Below are 14,661 nucleotides of genomic sequence, written 5' to 3' on the forward strand. Positions count from 1 at the left end.
AAGTTGGAGAGGTCAAAAATGGAAAAGATCAGTTATGTTATATAATGATAAATCATTGTGTTGAAGCTGCACAGGATATGTTACCTGGGCTGTATAATAAAATTTGGGATGAAGGGAGGTTACCAATAATCCCGTAAACCAGGGAGAGATTGCACAGATCCAGGAAAATATAGGCCCATTGCTTTAACATCTAACACAATGTAAAATAATAGAGAGAATGATAAATGAAAGGGTGACATATTTTTTAGTAAACAAGGGGTATTTATCCAAGCAAGCAGAGTGGATTCAGTAAAGGCCGAAATACTATGGATGCAATGCTGTGCTTTGAACACGGACGAGGAAAGCACAGATAAATAGAGAAAATGCGGTGGCAGTTTTCTTTGATATTGAGAAAGCATATGATATGTTATGGAAAGAAGGGACACAAATTAAACATTGTAAATTGAGTATAAAGTGTAAGATGTTTAACTAGATAAAGGACTTTCTAGAAGACAGAAAGATAAAAGTGAGAAAAGGAAATAAAAATTATTGGAGTGTAACAATTGAGAATGGCACACCCCACCACAATACTGCCCTGTCGTGTGCAATTGAGAATGGCACACCAGAGGGCAGTATTGTGAGCCCATTATTATTTTCTGTAGTGATAAATGATGTGTTTGCAGGGATAGACTAGATCAGCTACACATTTCTCCAACAGTCCCTTGCCAAACATTCATCCCTGGTGCTGCAGTAGCCCTCTCATTAATAGAAAAAAGGAAAGACAGGAACCATGTTCTCAGTTCACAAATGGCTCAAGCACACATTGATAGCTACTATAGTTATGTCCAGATATATACAGGCGCATCAAAAAACTCACACAATAAGATGGGAGTAGGTCTATTGGTACCAGGGTCTGGTGTTTTAATGGCCAAGAGAATTGATGACAATTTGTCAGTTTTCACAAGATAAATGTTGGCACTATTGTTGGCTATACAGTGGGTGGAAGACCTAAGACCAATTAGGGTAGTTATAGGTTTAGATTCAAGATCAGCTCTAGCAAGTTTGCATAAGGAACATTCAGATATAGACTGTATATTGTAATAGCAATACGGCAGACACTTTGCAGAATTCAGATGATAGGTACAACAGTCATTTTTCTATGGGTTCCAGGGCACATTGGGGTGATGCGAAATGAAATGGTGGAAATAATTGCAAAAAAAAGCTAGAAAAAATGATAATATACAGTAGATTTAAAAGTTATTATTAGCAGGAAGGAAGTCAAAAGTATTATTAAGCACAAATTAATGGAGAAGTGGCAAAAAGAGTGGGAGGAAGAACGGAAAGGGAGGTGGTATTATGGGTGGGAGGAAAGAGGTGTGCAGGGAGAGACAGGAGGGAGGAGGTGGTGTTCACACGACTCAGATTTGGGCACACAGGATTAAATAACACATTATTATTATTAAAATAGGGAAACACGGCAGAGGTGGGTGCGACTACTGTGGTGAGGAAGAGTCAGTGGAGCATATCTTAGTACACTTTAGAAAATAGGAATTATGAAGAAGGCAAATGATCCAGGAGTTTAATAAACAGTATAGTTGGATGTGAGGGATATTCTGCAGAGTGGGTCAGAGAGTCAAGGCGTTAGAATTGTGCTGAAGTTTATGAGGGGGACTAGGTTAATAGCATATAGGTTGGGTTTTGTTTTTTTGTATTTGTTTTAATTTACCCGATAACTTGTTTGGAGATGTATTCCTCCTGAGTGACTATCCTAACCAGTCGGTGGCGCTAATGCACTAGAACATTTCGAACTGCCATTAAACAGGAACAAGAAGAAGAAGAAGGGCCAAAAATCATGTTCTGCTCTTCCGCAATTCGCAATTCTTCTTACCGGGTAAAACCGAAACGATCTGCGAATTTGTTGTTTTATACACGTGTGGCAGGTATGTCGACCAGCCTATATTTTCTTATGCATATTATGTAATGTACATTCCATGGATAAAATAAATAGCGTTTTAGCTTTGACGCCTTTTACTTAGTTTATTTACTAGTTACTTCGTTAGCTAATGATGGCTTACAGTAGAGTCCATTTAGTACATCGCCAGTGAAATTTGAGTATTCACCCTTTTGACTTCAATAATAGTGTTACGAATCACTTTGCCTCGTAAAAATTGTTTGCTCCTTGTTTAATGAACGTCGTGTCTCACAGAATATTTTGGTTTTCTTTGGTTTGACAGCGTCAGAACAGAAGACACAGTCTGTCACAAAAAGGCAGTCCGGGATTGTGGTGCGATGTCAGATGACGACAACCTGTTTTTGAGCCGTTGACCCTTCTCATCCTTATCATCATGTGTAACAATCCTCATCTGCTACTCGGCAGGATCCGTTTTTTGAACAGGTGTATTGAGTGTTTGAAAAGGAGTGAGTCGATGCCAGAGTCGCTGTGTTATATTCCCAAAGAGGTCTGCTACAAAGTCTGCAAAGATTCATCGTTCACCACTTCTGCCTCTTCTGGAGTACCTGCAGGAGGCGCCAAAACGCTCATCCCTGTCTTTGACATTCCTCTCCAAACTCCCCACATTAAGAAATTATGCAAGTACAACATAGAACTAAAGAAAGGGACATGTATTCGGACAACTGGAGAACAATATCGCAACAGCCAGGGTCTTTGGGTCAAAATCACAAAGGTAAATTTATGCACGCCCTGGTTATTTCTCAGATCATACCATTTATACAATTACAGTAAGTGGCAAGAATACTGTAATATTCTGTCTCATATTAAATATTTCCTACTTTAATTAGGGTTGTAGTATGTGTTACAAAACACTTGCACTAATTAGTATTAACAAATTTTACTGCATGTTAGCAGGGACATATACTGTACAGTGTCTAACTGCACAAAAGCTATCATCCTGAACTGGTGTCTAGTCATTAATATAGTGGAATTGTATTCCTTAGTAAATTGGTATTTAATAATTTTGCTTACGTTCATAAATGAAATTATTTTTCAGACTTTTTTTCTGTGTTTAGGAGCAGATGGAGGAGCACCGTCCCGGTATAGAGCTGGAGGAAGGCTGGATCCTGGTATGTAAAAATACTGAAGGAGGTGACAAGTTGGTGCCTGTGGAGTCGCCAGAAACCATCACTAGACAACAACAGCTGTTTGGCTATGACCACAAGCCCTGCAATGTGTGGGAGGAGGTGGTAAATGTGGAAAATGCACTTTACATAGGCTCCAAGCCCAAAATTGCTGAGAGTGATGATGCTGCTGTCCAGAAATTGAGGTGAGAGTATTTGCTATTACACTAAGCCTTCACTTAACTATATTGTTACCTGTTTTTTGTTTTTTTTGTAATGGACTTTACCTCTGATTAGACACTAGTGCATTTTAGGTTGTCAAGATTATTATTTGTCACATGCCCACAATGAAATGCATTGCACTGCACTCCATTGTGAAAACTGTGCATGAAATTGACCAATAAAATATTTTATTTAAAGTTAAACATTCAACATTTTGTTCCCACTTGTCTTAAAGGTACATCCCTCCAACCTGGACATATGAATGTGATGAGGACCTGGTGCACTACTTTTATGACCACATAGGAAAAGAGGATGAGAATCTGGGGAGTGTGAAGCAGTGTGTGACCAGTATTGATGTTTCTTCATCTTCAGTAAGGCAGACTTGAATATTAAATTGGCTTCATGGCACTTGTGTATAATTTTTCTGAAACACTGTAAAATATATCCAGATATATATATTGTATGTATGAAAATCATATTTTGTTAACTGAATTTCCTTGATTTATTTTATATCATAACTTATCTATCTATCAATAAAGAAAAACAAAACTAATTATAAATGTATAAATGTTTCTAATAGGATGATCCAAGTGGAGGAGTGAGCTGTCTGACCGATGGGGACAATGAAACTTACTGGGAGAGTGATGGGATGCAGGGACAACACTGGATCCGTCTACACATGAAGAGAGGCACCATAGTCAAGTAATAGTCACTTAAAAAGAAGCTTAAGTCAGATTTATTGTGTTAACGCAATAGAGTATTGTGTTATTACATAATAGAATGCACATTTTAGGTATGATTTTATGTATTGTATTTAATTGGAATTTTGTAGTTACAGTGTGCCCAGGAATTTTAACATAACCAATCAGTCATCTAAACTACAAGTCATGTTTAATGTAATCGATAGCAGCTGCATCTCGTGTTTGAATATTGATACGCTCTGTTCCAAAGTCAAATCTCTTAAGCATCTGAATTACTTTTCAGTAAACTGATGTTGATGGTGGACTCAACAGATGACAACTACATGCCCAAGCGTGTCACGGTTTTTGGAGGAGAAGGAGACGGCTTGAAGAAGCTGAGTGATGTCACCTTAGATGAGTGAGATATTGTTTTTTATTTATATGTAAATACATCCACCAAGGCGGTTATGTGACAGCCTGTGTTTGTTTGTCCGTAAGAAAAATAACTCAAATTGTTATGAACAGATTTTAATGTAAGTTTTGGGAATATTGATTATGGGCCAAGGAAGAGCTGATTAAAGTTTGCTGATTCTCCAGGTTCCAGAGGGACTTTGACCTTAGGTCATCCATAGATCACAGCCCTGACAAAAAATGTGCCCTCAACGTGATGAGCATGATTCCCCACCTAAGAAACAAGCACCCAGCATAATTCTGCAAGCACACTGCAAGAACTCACGCAAAGACATTGGGCCAACTAGTTCAGTCAGAGAAGTTGTCCTAGGACAGCTTTAAAGCCAAAAAAAAAATCATGGCCAAAAAAACTGAATTTATTGCATTGGATGACCAGTCCGATAGTACTGAATTTTTCACCAGTTCTGACCTATGTGCAAAGTTTCACAACTTTTTCTCCATGCGTGCTAGTACCTCAGAGCAGGAAACGTCCTACTGCCAGTAGGTGGTGCTATAAGAATTACTCAATAGTGATGCAGAGCTCTGTTTATTATTTTAATGATTAAAAATCCTTCAGGGACAACTTGAATGTGTTTTTTATTGCATTGTATTAGATTGGGACTCCTTATCGGCAGATACTGAAATGACTTGGACTCACTGTCACAATGACTCATTGTAAACCAATGATGTCACAATGGACAGAATGATATATTTTTTTGTCCTATTAAATCCGAAAAACAAAGATGTTCATATGAAGCTTATCTGTCTGTAGCAATGAACAACTGTGTGGAATGGACAGACGACGTGAACTTGTATTTGTCCTTGATTTATTATCTCCAGCAACCTGATTGGAGAGATATGTGTTCTCGAGGATATGACTTCTCACCTACCTATTATTGAGATTCGGATTGAAGAATGTAGAGGTATGCTGTTTTAGTAGGATACATTTTTAAGATAACTAAATATTGCAATTTGAACATTTCGGAATATTTTCATTGGTTGACCAGGGTGCATAGGTCAGTCATCAGCACTTGTTTCCTCGCTCTTTCGGCTTTACAGATGAAGGAATAGATGTCCGGATTCGAGGCTTAAAGATCAAATCATCATGTGAAAGAGACCTTGGTTTGAACGCGGATGTTTTCCAGTCCTCCAATCTGGTTCGTTTCCCCCGGCTCCAGGGAAACTCACCTGACATGCTCTACCGCCGAACACTGGTCATTCAGAGGTTGCTGGGCTTTGATGATACTTTTTACCAATAGGAGATGCGTAGATAATAATTTTCAGCAAAGGTGTAGTTGAATTTGCATATCTAATCTAGTGAAACAACATTAAGGAAAATAAATGTCAACACTTTAATTGTTACTTTATTATTTAGAGGATCGATTGTGAATTATTTGCCTGTTTCCTTGGCAGTTATTTTCTCCCGTTTCACACTGTACAGGTTTATCACTCTCCTGGACAGCGTGCTCCCACATTTGGTGCCAGCATGGGACTACAGTTTGGATACATTCAACCAGATTAAAGTAAGACAAAGGCTTTTCAAAAATGCGCTGTGATTTACTCACTTTTAATTGTTTTTAAAATCGTGCATTGCAATGTTTTATGTGGCCTACCATAAACAACAAACTACTGGTATTTAAATACACACACAAATTGGTTCTGTAATTAAATTATTTTAAACTGTAGGCAGAATGGTCACGCAGTGGTCAGCACTGTTGCCTCTCAACCACGTGATTTTGGTTTCAGTCACCGGAGTAGCTCTCTCTGGGTACTATAGTTTCCTTCCACTGATGAAATTTTAAAATCAACACCTTACTTTAAGTTTACACGAAAAGTAAAAAACAATTGAATTACGGATTGATTTTTAATTCTATTTTCTCTATGTCCAAAGACAACATGCAGATACTGTATCAATAAAGTGTCACGGATAGATGTAAATTAAAAACTCAATCTAAACATTATGAACACAATAGTGTAATTGTGTTGGGTATAGAGATGCTACGTGTGTAATACATAATCACTTTCTATGCTTTTAATTTGCATTTCTGTGCCCTTCAGACCATTAAGCAGTTCCTGCTGTTGTCCAAACGGCGTTCAGCCCTCATCACACAGTGTCTGAAAGACTCTGAGACCAGTAAACCAGATTTCATGCCTCGGCTCTACATCAACCGACGACTGGCCATGGAACACAGAGATAACCCTTCTTTAGATCCCAGCTGCAAGAACGCTGTGTTCAGTCAGGTATAGAATGCTGCCTGGGGTATGAGATCATAAATAAACTATTGATTTTTAAACTCAGTGCTTATGCAGTTTGGTTAAAAACAAGACTCTTTTTCTATCAGTTTGTTGGAATCTGTCATTGTTATTTCTTACAGGTTTTTGAAGGTCTCAAACCATCAGACAAATTTGAGAAGACTTTGGATTACAGGTGAATACATTGATACTTTTGATTTTTATTTATTTGTTTTCAATGTAGTTTACATCTCACATACATACATGTAGTTTACATCTCACATACATCAGTATTTTCACCTAATCATGGCCATAACTTAAGGAAATTACATTCTAAATCTTCCATCCTTCGTTTTACAGGTGGCCTGCACGCTATGACCAGTGGTGGGAATGCAAGTTCATTGCAGAGGGAATCATTGACCAGGGGGGGGGGTTTCGGGATAGCCTGGCTGACATGTCTGAGGAGCTTTGTCCCAGCTCAGCTGAGTGTGCCATGCCTCTACCCTTTTTCTGCCGCACATCCAATCAGGTTATTACTCACTTTTACTTACCTCTGTCCAGTCATTGCATTTGCTTCACTTTCCTGACATTGTTGTATCTGTCAGGGGGCCTTTGAGGCTAGAGATTACTATGTCCCTAACCCATCCTGTAAAGAGTTCCACAAATTTGAGTGGATTGGTCAGCTAATGGGAGCTGCCCTCAGAGGGAAAGATTTCTTGGTGAGTGATGCTGAATTTTCCCTTTTTCACATGTATATTTCAGTCACTAAAGTGAATATATAGGGTATAGACTCTATACCCTATATATTCTATACTATAGAGAGTCGATTGTTCTGTCTTCTGCTTTGTTATTTTGTGCAGGTTTTGGCCCTGCCTGGTCTGGTATGGAAGCAGTTGACAGGAGAAGCGGTTCACTGGAATAAAGATTTCCCTGCTGTAGATTCAGTGCTGGTGAGGCTATTCAGTACAGTATATTTAACATTTTCGTTGAATAAATTGCAGAAACAAGTTTAAATTTACATGTTTTTCCATTCATCGTGCTCAGGTTAACTTCCTGGAGGCCATGGAGCACATGGATAAGGAGACATTTGAGTTCAGATTTGGTGAGGACTTGGTATACACCACCCTGCTAAGTGATGGACAGATGGTGGAGCTTATTCCCGGTGGAAGTAACATTTCAGTTTGTTATGAAGACCGAAGCAAGTTCATTCACCTGGTGCAGAAGGCTCGATTAGAGGAGAGCAAGCAGCAGGTGGAATTTTTTTTTTCTGTAATTATTTTATTGTATGCTTTTAGTTGTATGCTTTTTTTTGGTATGTTTTCAGTTACTGTGGTGCTTCAACTATAAAAAAGCAGATGAGCTTGACTGCCTATGTGTATATTACAGATCACTGCTATGCAAGCTGGGCTGCTGAAAGTTGTTCCTCAGGCAGTACTGGACCTGCTTACTTGGCAAGAAGCTGAAAAGAAAGTGTGTGGGGACCCTGAGATCTCTGTTGATGCCCTAAAACGTCTTAGTGAGTGTTTAGCTTCATATCACTTTGAACAACTTTATTTAGTCAGTATTACAAGTATGTAGATATGAGAAGGTTTATCCACCACACTAAGTGTAAAGTATAAAATATATATCTGTGCTGACCTGCTTAATCATAATGGATTCAATGCTTTTACTGTTTTGCATCTTACTAGCACATTATGAAGACTTGGAGCCAAGTAATATTAGAGTGCAGTACTTATGGGAAGCCTTGACAAACTTCACAAATGGTGAGTCTATTGTTGGACTTGTCTGCATTGTTGGGTGTTTCTCTTTAAAATAAGCACAAGCAATTGACATCACTCTGTTTTATTTTGTAAGAGGATCGCAGTCGATTTCTGAGGTTTATAACTGGTAGAAGTCGTCTTCCAGCACCTATTTACATTTTCCCTGACAAACAAGGGTCAGTGCAAATATATCATTGAATGATTATGCGCACATTAGTTTTAAAGGAGTTAATCTCGATTCTAAATATTTTTTTTTTTTAAATTTAGCTCTGAAACTACTGATGCCCTTCCTCAGTCATCCACCTGTTCCAGCACTCTTTATTTGCCCAACTACCCAAGGTATGACAATGATCTTTGTCTGTAGTAACCTCTCTATTATCACTTTATGTTGAAAATATACTTTTACAAAGCTAAAACAGAGCACTCTTTACATACCAGTTGGTTTGCAATATTTTGCCTCGCGGGCCTCTGTAAATCTTGATGCTCATATAATTTACTGCACCATTGCTTGGCACTTTTGTGATGAATCTTTTAGCTTAATATTGTTCTTCTTCCACCTTTTCTGCAGTGCAAAGGTTTGTGAGGAAAAGCTCCGCTATGCCGCATACAATTGTGTTGCCATTGACACAGACATGAGCCCATGGGAAGAGTGATCTCTGCTGTTTGATGAACATAAGTAAAAGTTTACATATTGCATTCAAATGGAAAAACTTAAACAAGGTTATTATCCCAATATTTTTCCAACCCCAATCAAACCTAAAGAATGATATGCAAGAAAAGAAAGGACTGGTGTTTTTATTATGGTCTTTTAATCTTATATGAGATTATACAATGAATGTTCTTTTTTGTGGATTACGTGACAGGTTTGAAAATGGCATTGAAGATTGAACAGTGGTTTGTTTGTTTTTTGGGTTTTTTTGATAAGCGTAAAACAAAATCAACCACAATTGATGTGTATCATCTCATAGTTTTGTTCTGATAAAAAGATGCAGAAGAATATAGATTGGTGTCCCCCCTAAAAAAACAAAGGAATACATTGGGGACAATGATATTAAAGTAAGATAATCTTGAGAATTATCTAAATGTATTTGAGAATGAATAACAGTTTGTGCCATCACATATGTGTACCAGAACATATATGTTCTCCAAAAAATTAAGTTTCATGGGGATTATCTGACCAGCATCCCTAGACCGTCACTTGCATTGGCGCATGTATACAGAGGTAGCGCAACTTATGAATGTAACAAATGGAATAATGTGTTTTCACATATATGTGTATGTTTGTGTATCCTTGCGTAATAAAGTTTACGTGATGATGATAAAGCTAGTGTCATTAGCATGTGTAATGCCAACTACACTTCGTCAGTGGAAATTTGTTGCTGGGGGGGAAACTGATGGTGTGTGTAAGTTAACTGAAATAATTGCATTATTTAGTGAGTTATATATGGTGAGTTGTGATATGGTATCTGTAGAAATGGCGACAGTGGCAGAGAGGAGAACTATTGACAAGCTGCGGAGCATCATGGACAATGTCCGCCACCCTCTGCACACTGTCATCCACAGCCAGAGAAGCCTGATCAGCCAGAGGCTGCGCCTCCCCAAGTACAGGACAAACAGACTGGGGAACTCATTCATCCCCCGAGCCATCAGACTGTTCAACTCCTCACTGGGGGGAGGAGGGCCAACAGAAGGACTGGAACAACACTGCAATAACATAATACTGGGACATCCATTCATTCAGTTCATTTATTTACATTTCTATAGTCTTATATTTTATATTTATATTCTATTTTTAATTTATTCTATTTTATTCTATTTTTATTATTTTTAATATCTTAAACAGTGCTGTACGTTTCTTTGGGGAGATGCTAATTTCCCTAATGGACACCCCCTAAAGGGATCAATAAAGTACCCTGATAAATAAGGCAAGTTAGTGTATTTTGTGAAATAATGTAGGCTATTCAGTGCTAGAAATTGCTTAATTTAGTGCTGCCATCCAAAGCTGTTTACTTAAGGAGACTACTGCAAAATAGACCTGTTAATCTCCCAGTAACTGTAACTCTGACTGTGCAATATGTGGTCACCATGTCTAACTGGTCAATATATACATTACCTGATTTTTATTTACTCTTATTTTGCCCGAATGCTCCCTTTATAGGGTGTTTACACAGACACATATCAAGGAAGAATGTGATCTAACAGACCCAAAATACAGAGATAGCAGGAACTAGGCCTACCTACCAGTGAAACGGATTTTCTTCAGACTACTTTGTGATTTTTTTCATGTTTATGTATAATTTCACATTTTTTTGTGATTAAGAATTATTTTTTCTGTCATATCTGAAAATTGTTACCTTTTGACATTGCAATTATTGGTTGAGAATGTCATGATGAGTTTACTAAATTTACTAAACAAATCTGTGACTCAATAACCCTAAATGTGTTTGCACATTTGATTAATGAACCCCAATAAGCTTTGTTGCAATATCAGACTACAATGTTTCTGTCTAGTGCCAAAGATATAGTCAGTTTAATGAATAAAAGATGTCCTGTCAGAAAGGAATAATTCATTTTGGGTGAAATTTCAAGTCTCAGGAAGCCCTGAGATGCCAAGTTGACTTGAAAAGACCTCATTTATACCATGTTTTAGAGAAAGTCTTTACTCTGTCAGATAGGTTGCATTCTTTACTTTCATGTTCAGCTCAATAGTTAAAGTGAAGCTTCTGGTGGAAAACATGGTATGAATGACATCTTTTCAAGGCAGTTAGGCATCCTGGGGCTTCCAAAGACTTGGATTAGAATTAAAAGATTGCTCTAACATATAGTAGGTGGAAAGGTTTGCTGGTGTTCAAGTTTCGGACTTGGACTAAACAACCAGTCTAAACCATGCCTGTGCAGAGTCTAATTTAATTATGTAGAATTCGCTGGTGCTGGTGGAGAATAACTTCTGTCATTGCATCTTTAGGAGGCAAAAAGAGCAATAGAATGCAAAGCCTTAGAATCAACTAAAGTAAAACTGATTATACTGTAAGAATGAACGTGTTTGAATAAGCATACATATTAAGATATTATTGAACTCCCCCGCTCTCGCTCTTCTTCTCGCGAGAACACATGTCTTCAAACTTCCCCATGATGCTTTGCGGTTCCTCTTTCTAGCCGGCGCCTGAGAATGGGTATGTCTTTTTCTGCGCGGGTCTGGGGAAGAATCCTTGTCCATCTGATGGTCTATCTAAGAAATAATTCATCAACAGTTTGTCACAGCGAGGCAAAGTATATTTGAGATAGATGTAACTCTATATTTGCTTTTTTTTTTTCATAATTTTATTGCGTTTTAGCCAAATAACAAGGCTGCCAGAATCTCACAAGATGGCTGCTCACATTGGCTAAGTAGTTAACTGCTAATGCAATGAGTGAATTGTTTAAACGCTTTTTGAAGGATCTTAGATTTTATAGTGTATCTATATGGTCATTGGTGTATTTCCTCCGAGTTTGTTTTCTACGGTTTAATTAATCAGGTTTGCCATCAAGTATGCTACTAAGGTTAGCTGCCATCGTGTCATGCTGCTTCAGTATAACAGAAACTCAATTTTGATACGCTAGTTTTGATGTTAATTTGTGCTTGGCTTTAAGTTTAAATTTCTTTACTGAGGTTAAAAATGTTTGGTTGAAATTTAATTTAAAATGTGAACGTCCACTTTTTGAGAAAAAGTGCATTTCAAATTAGCCTTTAGGAAATTGCTTGAGTAACGTGATGAGACTTAAAAGCGGATTCCAAAATAATTTGCGGACAACTTATACCTTGGAGAACTGATTACTCAAGCAGAAAGTAGTGACTATGTTGTCATCTTCTGAAAGGTCCAGCCTAATGTCTTGATTTCACTGTTGTTTAAGGTATCTCAAGGGACAATTGGCATAAACGCCGAAAGACCGGTGGCAAACGTAAACCCTATCACAAGAAAAGGAAGTATGAGCTTGGACGCCCACCTGCAAACACAAAGGTTGGTGAGATCGTTTTGTATTAAAGTCAAGTTGCTGTGGGTGATGAACGTGTGACCTTAGGTTTGTCTTTTTTTGGACCGTTTTGGTCCAAAACCTTGGGCTTACCTATGAAAGGACTTGTCATAGTTACTCTGACACTGTACATTGTTGCTGTTTACAAAAGACAGAATTGACTAACAATGAAGTGCCCCTAGTCTTAAATAATGCAACTTTTGTAGCTTGGACCCCGTCGTATCCACACGGTGAGGGTACGTGGGGGAAACAAGAAGTACCGTGCTCTGAGGCTGGATGTTGGCAACTTTTCATGGGGCTCTGAGTGTAAGTATATATTAAATGCTCTTAAATTTGTTGGAACCTCAAATGCATTCGATCTTTATATCTTTCTGTGATGATAACTTTGTCCAGTTCTGCTACTGAATGAAAGTGGTGATAGCAAAGACTCTGAGAAAGATCTTAGTGTGTAGTCTAATGTATTTAATACGCTTAAATGAACTGGTGTGGACTTTGGTTTTGCTGATGTTTTTTGGTGTACACAGGCTGCACAAGGAAGACCAGGATCATTGATGTTGTCTACAATGCTTCCAACAATGAGCTGGTCAGAACCAAGACCCTGGTCAAGAACTGCATCATCCTTGTTGACAGCCTGCCTTTCAGGCAGTGGTACGAGGCCCATTATGCCACTCCTCTTGGACGCAAGAAGGGCGCCAAGCTGGTTTGTACAGAAGACCACTTAATTTGATGTGATTGTTTTGCACCAAATATTGCTTGTTTTTGAAGCAGTGTCTAAGGATACAACTGTCAAACTACTGTAACTGAATGAAATTGGTTTGCAACACAAAGGCATGTGGTGAGGGCCAATGTGTGTATGACCTAACAAGTGTTTTTTCATAAAGTTGAGGCATGTCATTCTGAGACAATATCCAGTTCTGCTACTGAAAGTCTTGATGACAACGACTTAACACTGATTCTGAAGGAGCACAAAGCTTGTTGGTCTTATTCTTTTTATTTGTTTTGTTTTACTGCAGACTCCCGAAGAAGAGGAGGTTCTCAACAAGAAGAGATCAAAGAAAACCCAGAAGAAGTATGACGAGCGTAAAAAGACAGCCAAAATCAGCACTCTTTTGGAGGAGCAATTTCAGCAGGGAAAACTGCTTGGTGAGTCAATGTAGCATTTGTAATGTTTAATTTCCTGACATAAGTACATATGAAATTCAGAACATATCAAAATATGTTGCCATGGGAACTGTAGTTGTGCTACAGGCTGATTAAAATGATACTACTGAATCTCATTTAAAACCTATTAACTTGTCTAATTTAAGGGATGGAATCTTTGAAATTAAAGCAACGGTCATTTTGAACCTTTGTTTCTATGGTGGTTGAAAGTTCTCATGTGACTGAATTTTCCTACCCCTCTGCAGCCTGCATTGCCTCCAGACCTGGTCAATGTGGCAGGGCAGATGGCTACATCCTGGAGGGCAAGGAGCTCGAGTTCTACCTGAGGAAGATTAAGGCTAAAAAAGGCAAATAAATGTACAGCTGTTTGATGCATCAATAAAATCCAAATGCCGCCATTTTTCATTGTTTTATTAAAGCTTACAATACAGTTTGCTTTTTTTATGCCCATTTTCCACAAAACGAACCTGTAATAAGCACTGCTGCACCACCCTGGTGCCTCCACAGAAACATTCCATGGGCCTGGTGGAGCAAAACCTGACCCATGTCGGTACATCCGAGTGAAACATGACCACGTGACCGTTGGCACCTGCTGGCTTTAAAAATGTCGGTGTTTTGTAGCCCTGCCCACGTGACCTAACCCGTTGTCCCACTGACCCCGGTTTAGCGCAGCTCGAAGATGGTACTTGATTGGAACAAGTTTGGAACCGGTCAGCCGATAGAAAAACAGAATCAGCGTCGGCACTGGCTCCAAACCAGCCCTGGAACCTCTTGCAATGCACTAAGTGTGCGATGTGAAAGGGGTATCTACTGAAAACGGAACCAATAGGGCGCCGTGGTATTAGTTTAACCTCTGTTCCTGACCCCAGTATTTGACATAAGTGTAGGTTATAAATATTGGGGATGTGAACTTTTTCAAGGTGTCCGCAATCAAAGCTAAAGGCGCTTTAGTAACATTCTTTGGTCAGTCGCTGTATCATATACCGGTCAATGATGGAAACAAGTGCAAGTAATTTCACTAGACAAATGAAACGAACGACGACAAAGTCAATTTCGGATCATATTCATATTCAGCCAGTGTGATACAGTAA

General features: G+C 38.5%; 2 protein-coding genes and 2 non-coding genes across 5 annotated transcripts; all 4 read left to right on the forward strand.

The window, feature by feature from the left end:
- The first annotated feature begins 1,801 nt into the window (after nucleotides 1–1,801).
- hectd3 (HECT domain containing 3) lies at nucleotides 1,802–9,721 on the forward strand. 2 transcript variants are annotated; one of them, XM_003975463.3, is made up of 20 exons: nucleotides 1,802–1,919; nucleotides 2,214–2,663; nucleotides 3,007–3,260; nucleotides 3,512–3,647; nucleotides 3,857–3,978; nucleotides 4,261–4,374; nucleotides 5,247–5,329; nucleotides 5,466–5,631; nucleotides 5,848–5,929; nucleotides 6,465–6,647; nucleotides 6,782–6,834; nucleotides 6,999–7,167; nucleotides 7,244–7,357; nucleotides 7,499–7,588; nucleotides 7,683–7,889; nucleotides 8,025–8,154; nucleotides 8,327–8,401; nucleotides 8,493–8,574; nucleotides 8,666–8,737; nucleotides 8,967–9,721. In XM_003975463.3, exons 2-20 carry the CDS (start codon nucleotides 2,325–2,327, stop codon nucleotides 9,049–9,051), a joined length of 2,556 nt encoding a protein of 851 aa, XP_003975512.1. In that variant the 5' UTR covers nucleotides 1,802–1,919; nucleotides 2,214–2,324; the 3' UTR covers nucleotides 9,052–9,721. The 2 variants fall into 2 exon arrangements, with proteins under 2 accessions (XP_003975512.1, XP_029687269.1); XM_029831409.1 differs by lacking the exon at nucleotides 1,802–1,919 and having other exon boundaries at nucleotides 2,532–2,663; nucleotides 2,988–3,260.
- Nucleotides 9,722–11,466: 1,745 nt separating this feature from the next.
- On the forward strand, nucleotides 11,467–13,998 carry rps8a (ribosomal protein S8a). The gene is made up of 6 exons (XM_003975439.3): nucleotides 11,467–11,571; nucleotides 12,290–12,396; nucleotides 12,616–12,715; nucleotides 12,934–13,109; nucleotides 13,423–13,552; nucleotides 13,816–13,998. The coding sequence occupies exons 1-6, from the start codon at nucleotides 11,568–11,570 to the stop codon at nucleotides 13,923–13,925; spliced, it is 627 nt and encodes a 208-aa protein (XP_003975488.1). The 5' UTR covers nucleotides 11,467–11,567; the 3' UTR covers nucleotides 13,926–13,998.
- Nucleotides 12,430–12,538, forward strand: LOC115248074 (small nucleolar RNA SNORD46). Its single transcript, XR_003887107.1, has one exon. It is a non-coding gene; the product is annotated as a small nucleolar RNA SNORD46 (small nucleolar RNA).
- On the forward strand, nucleotides 12,778–12,846 carry LOC115248068 (small nucleolar RNA SNORD38). Its single transcript, XR_003887102.1, has one exon. It is a non-coding gene; the product is annotated as a small nucleolar RNA SNORD38 (small nucleolar RNA).
- Nucleotides 13,999–14,661: the final 663 nt, after the last annotated feature.

Source organism: Takifugu rubripes, chromosome 22 (assembly GCF_901000725.2).
Source record: "Takifugu rubripes chromosome 22, fTakRub1.2, whole genome shotgun sequence".
In the NCBI taxonomy this organism is placed as follows: Eukaryota; Metazoa; Chordata; class Actinopteri; order Tetraodontiformes; family Tetraodontidae; genus Takifugu; species Takifugu rubripes.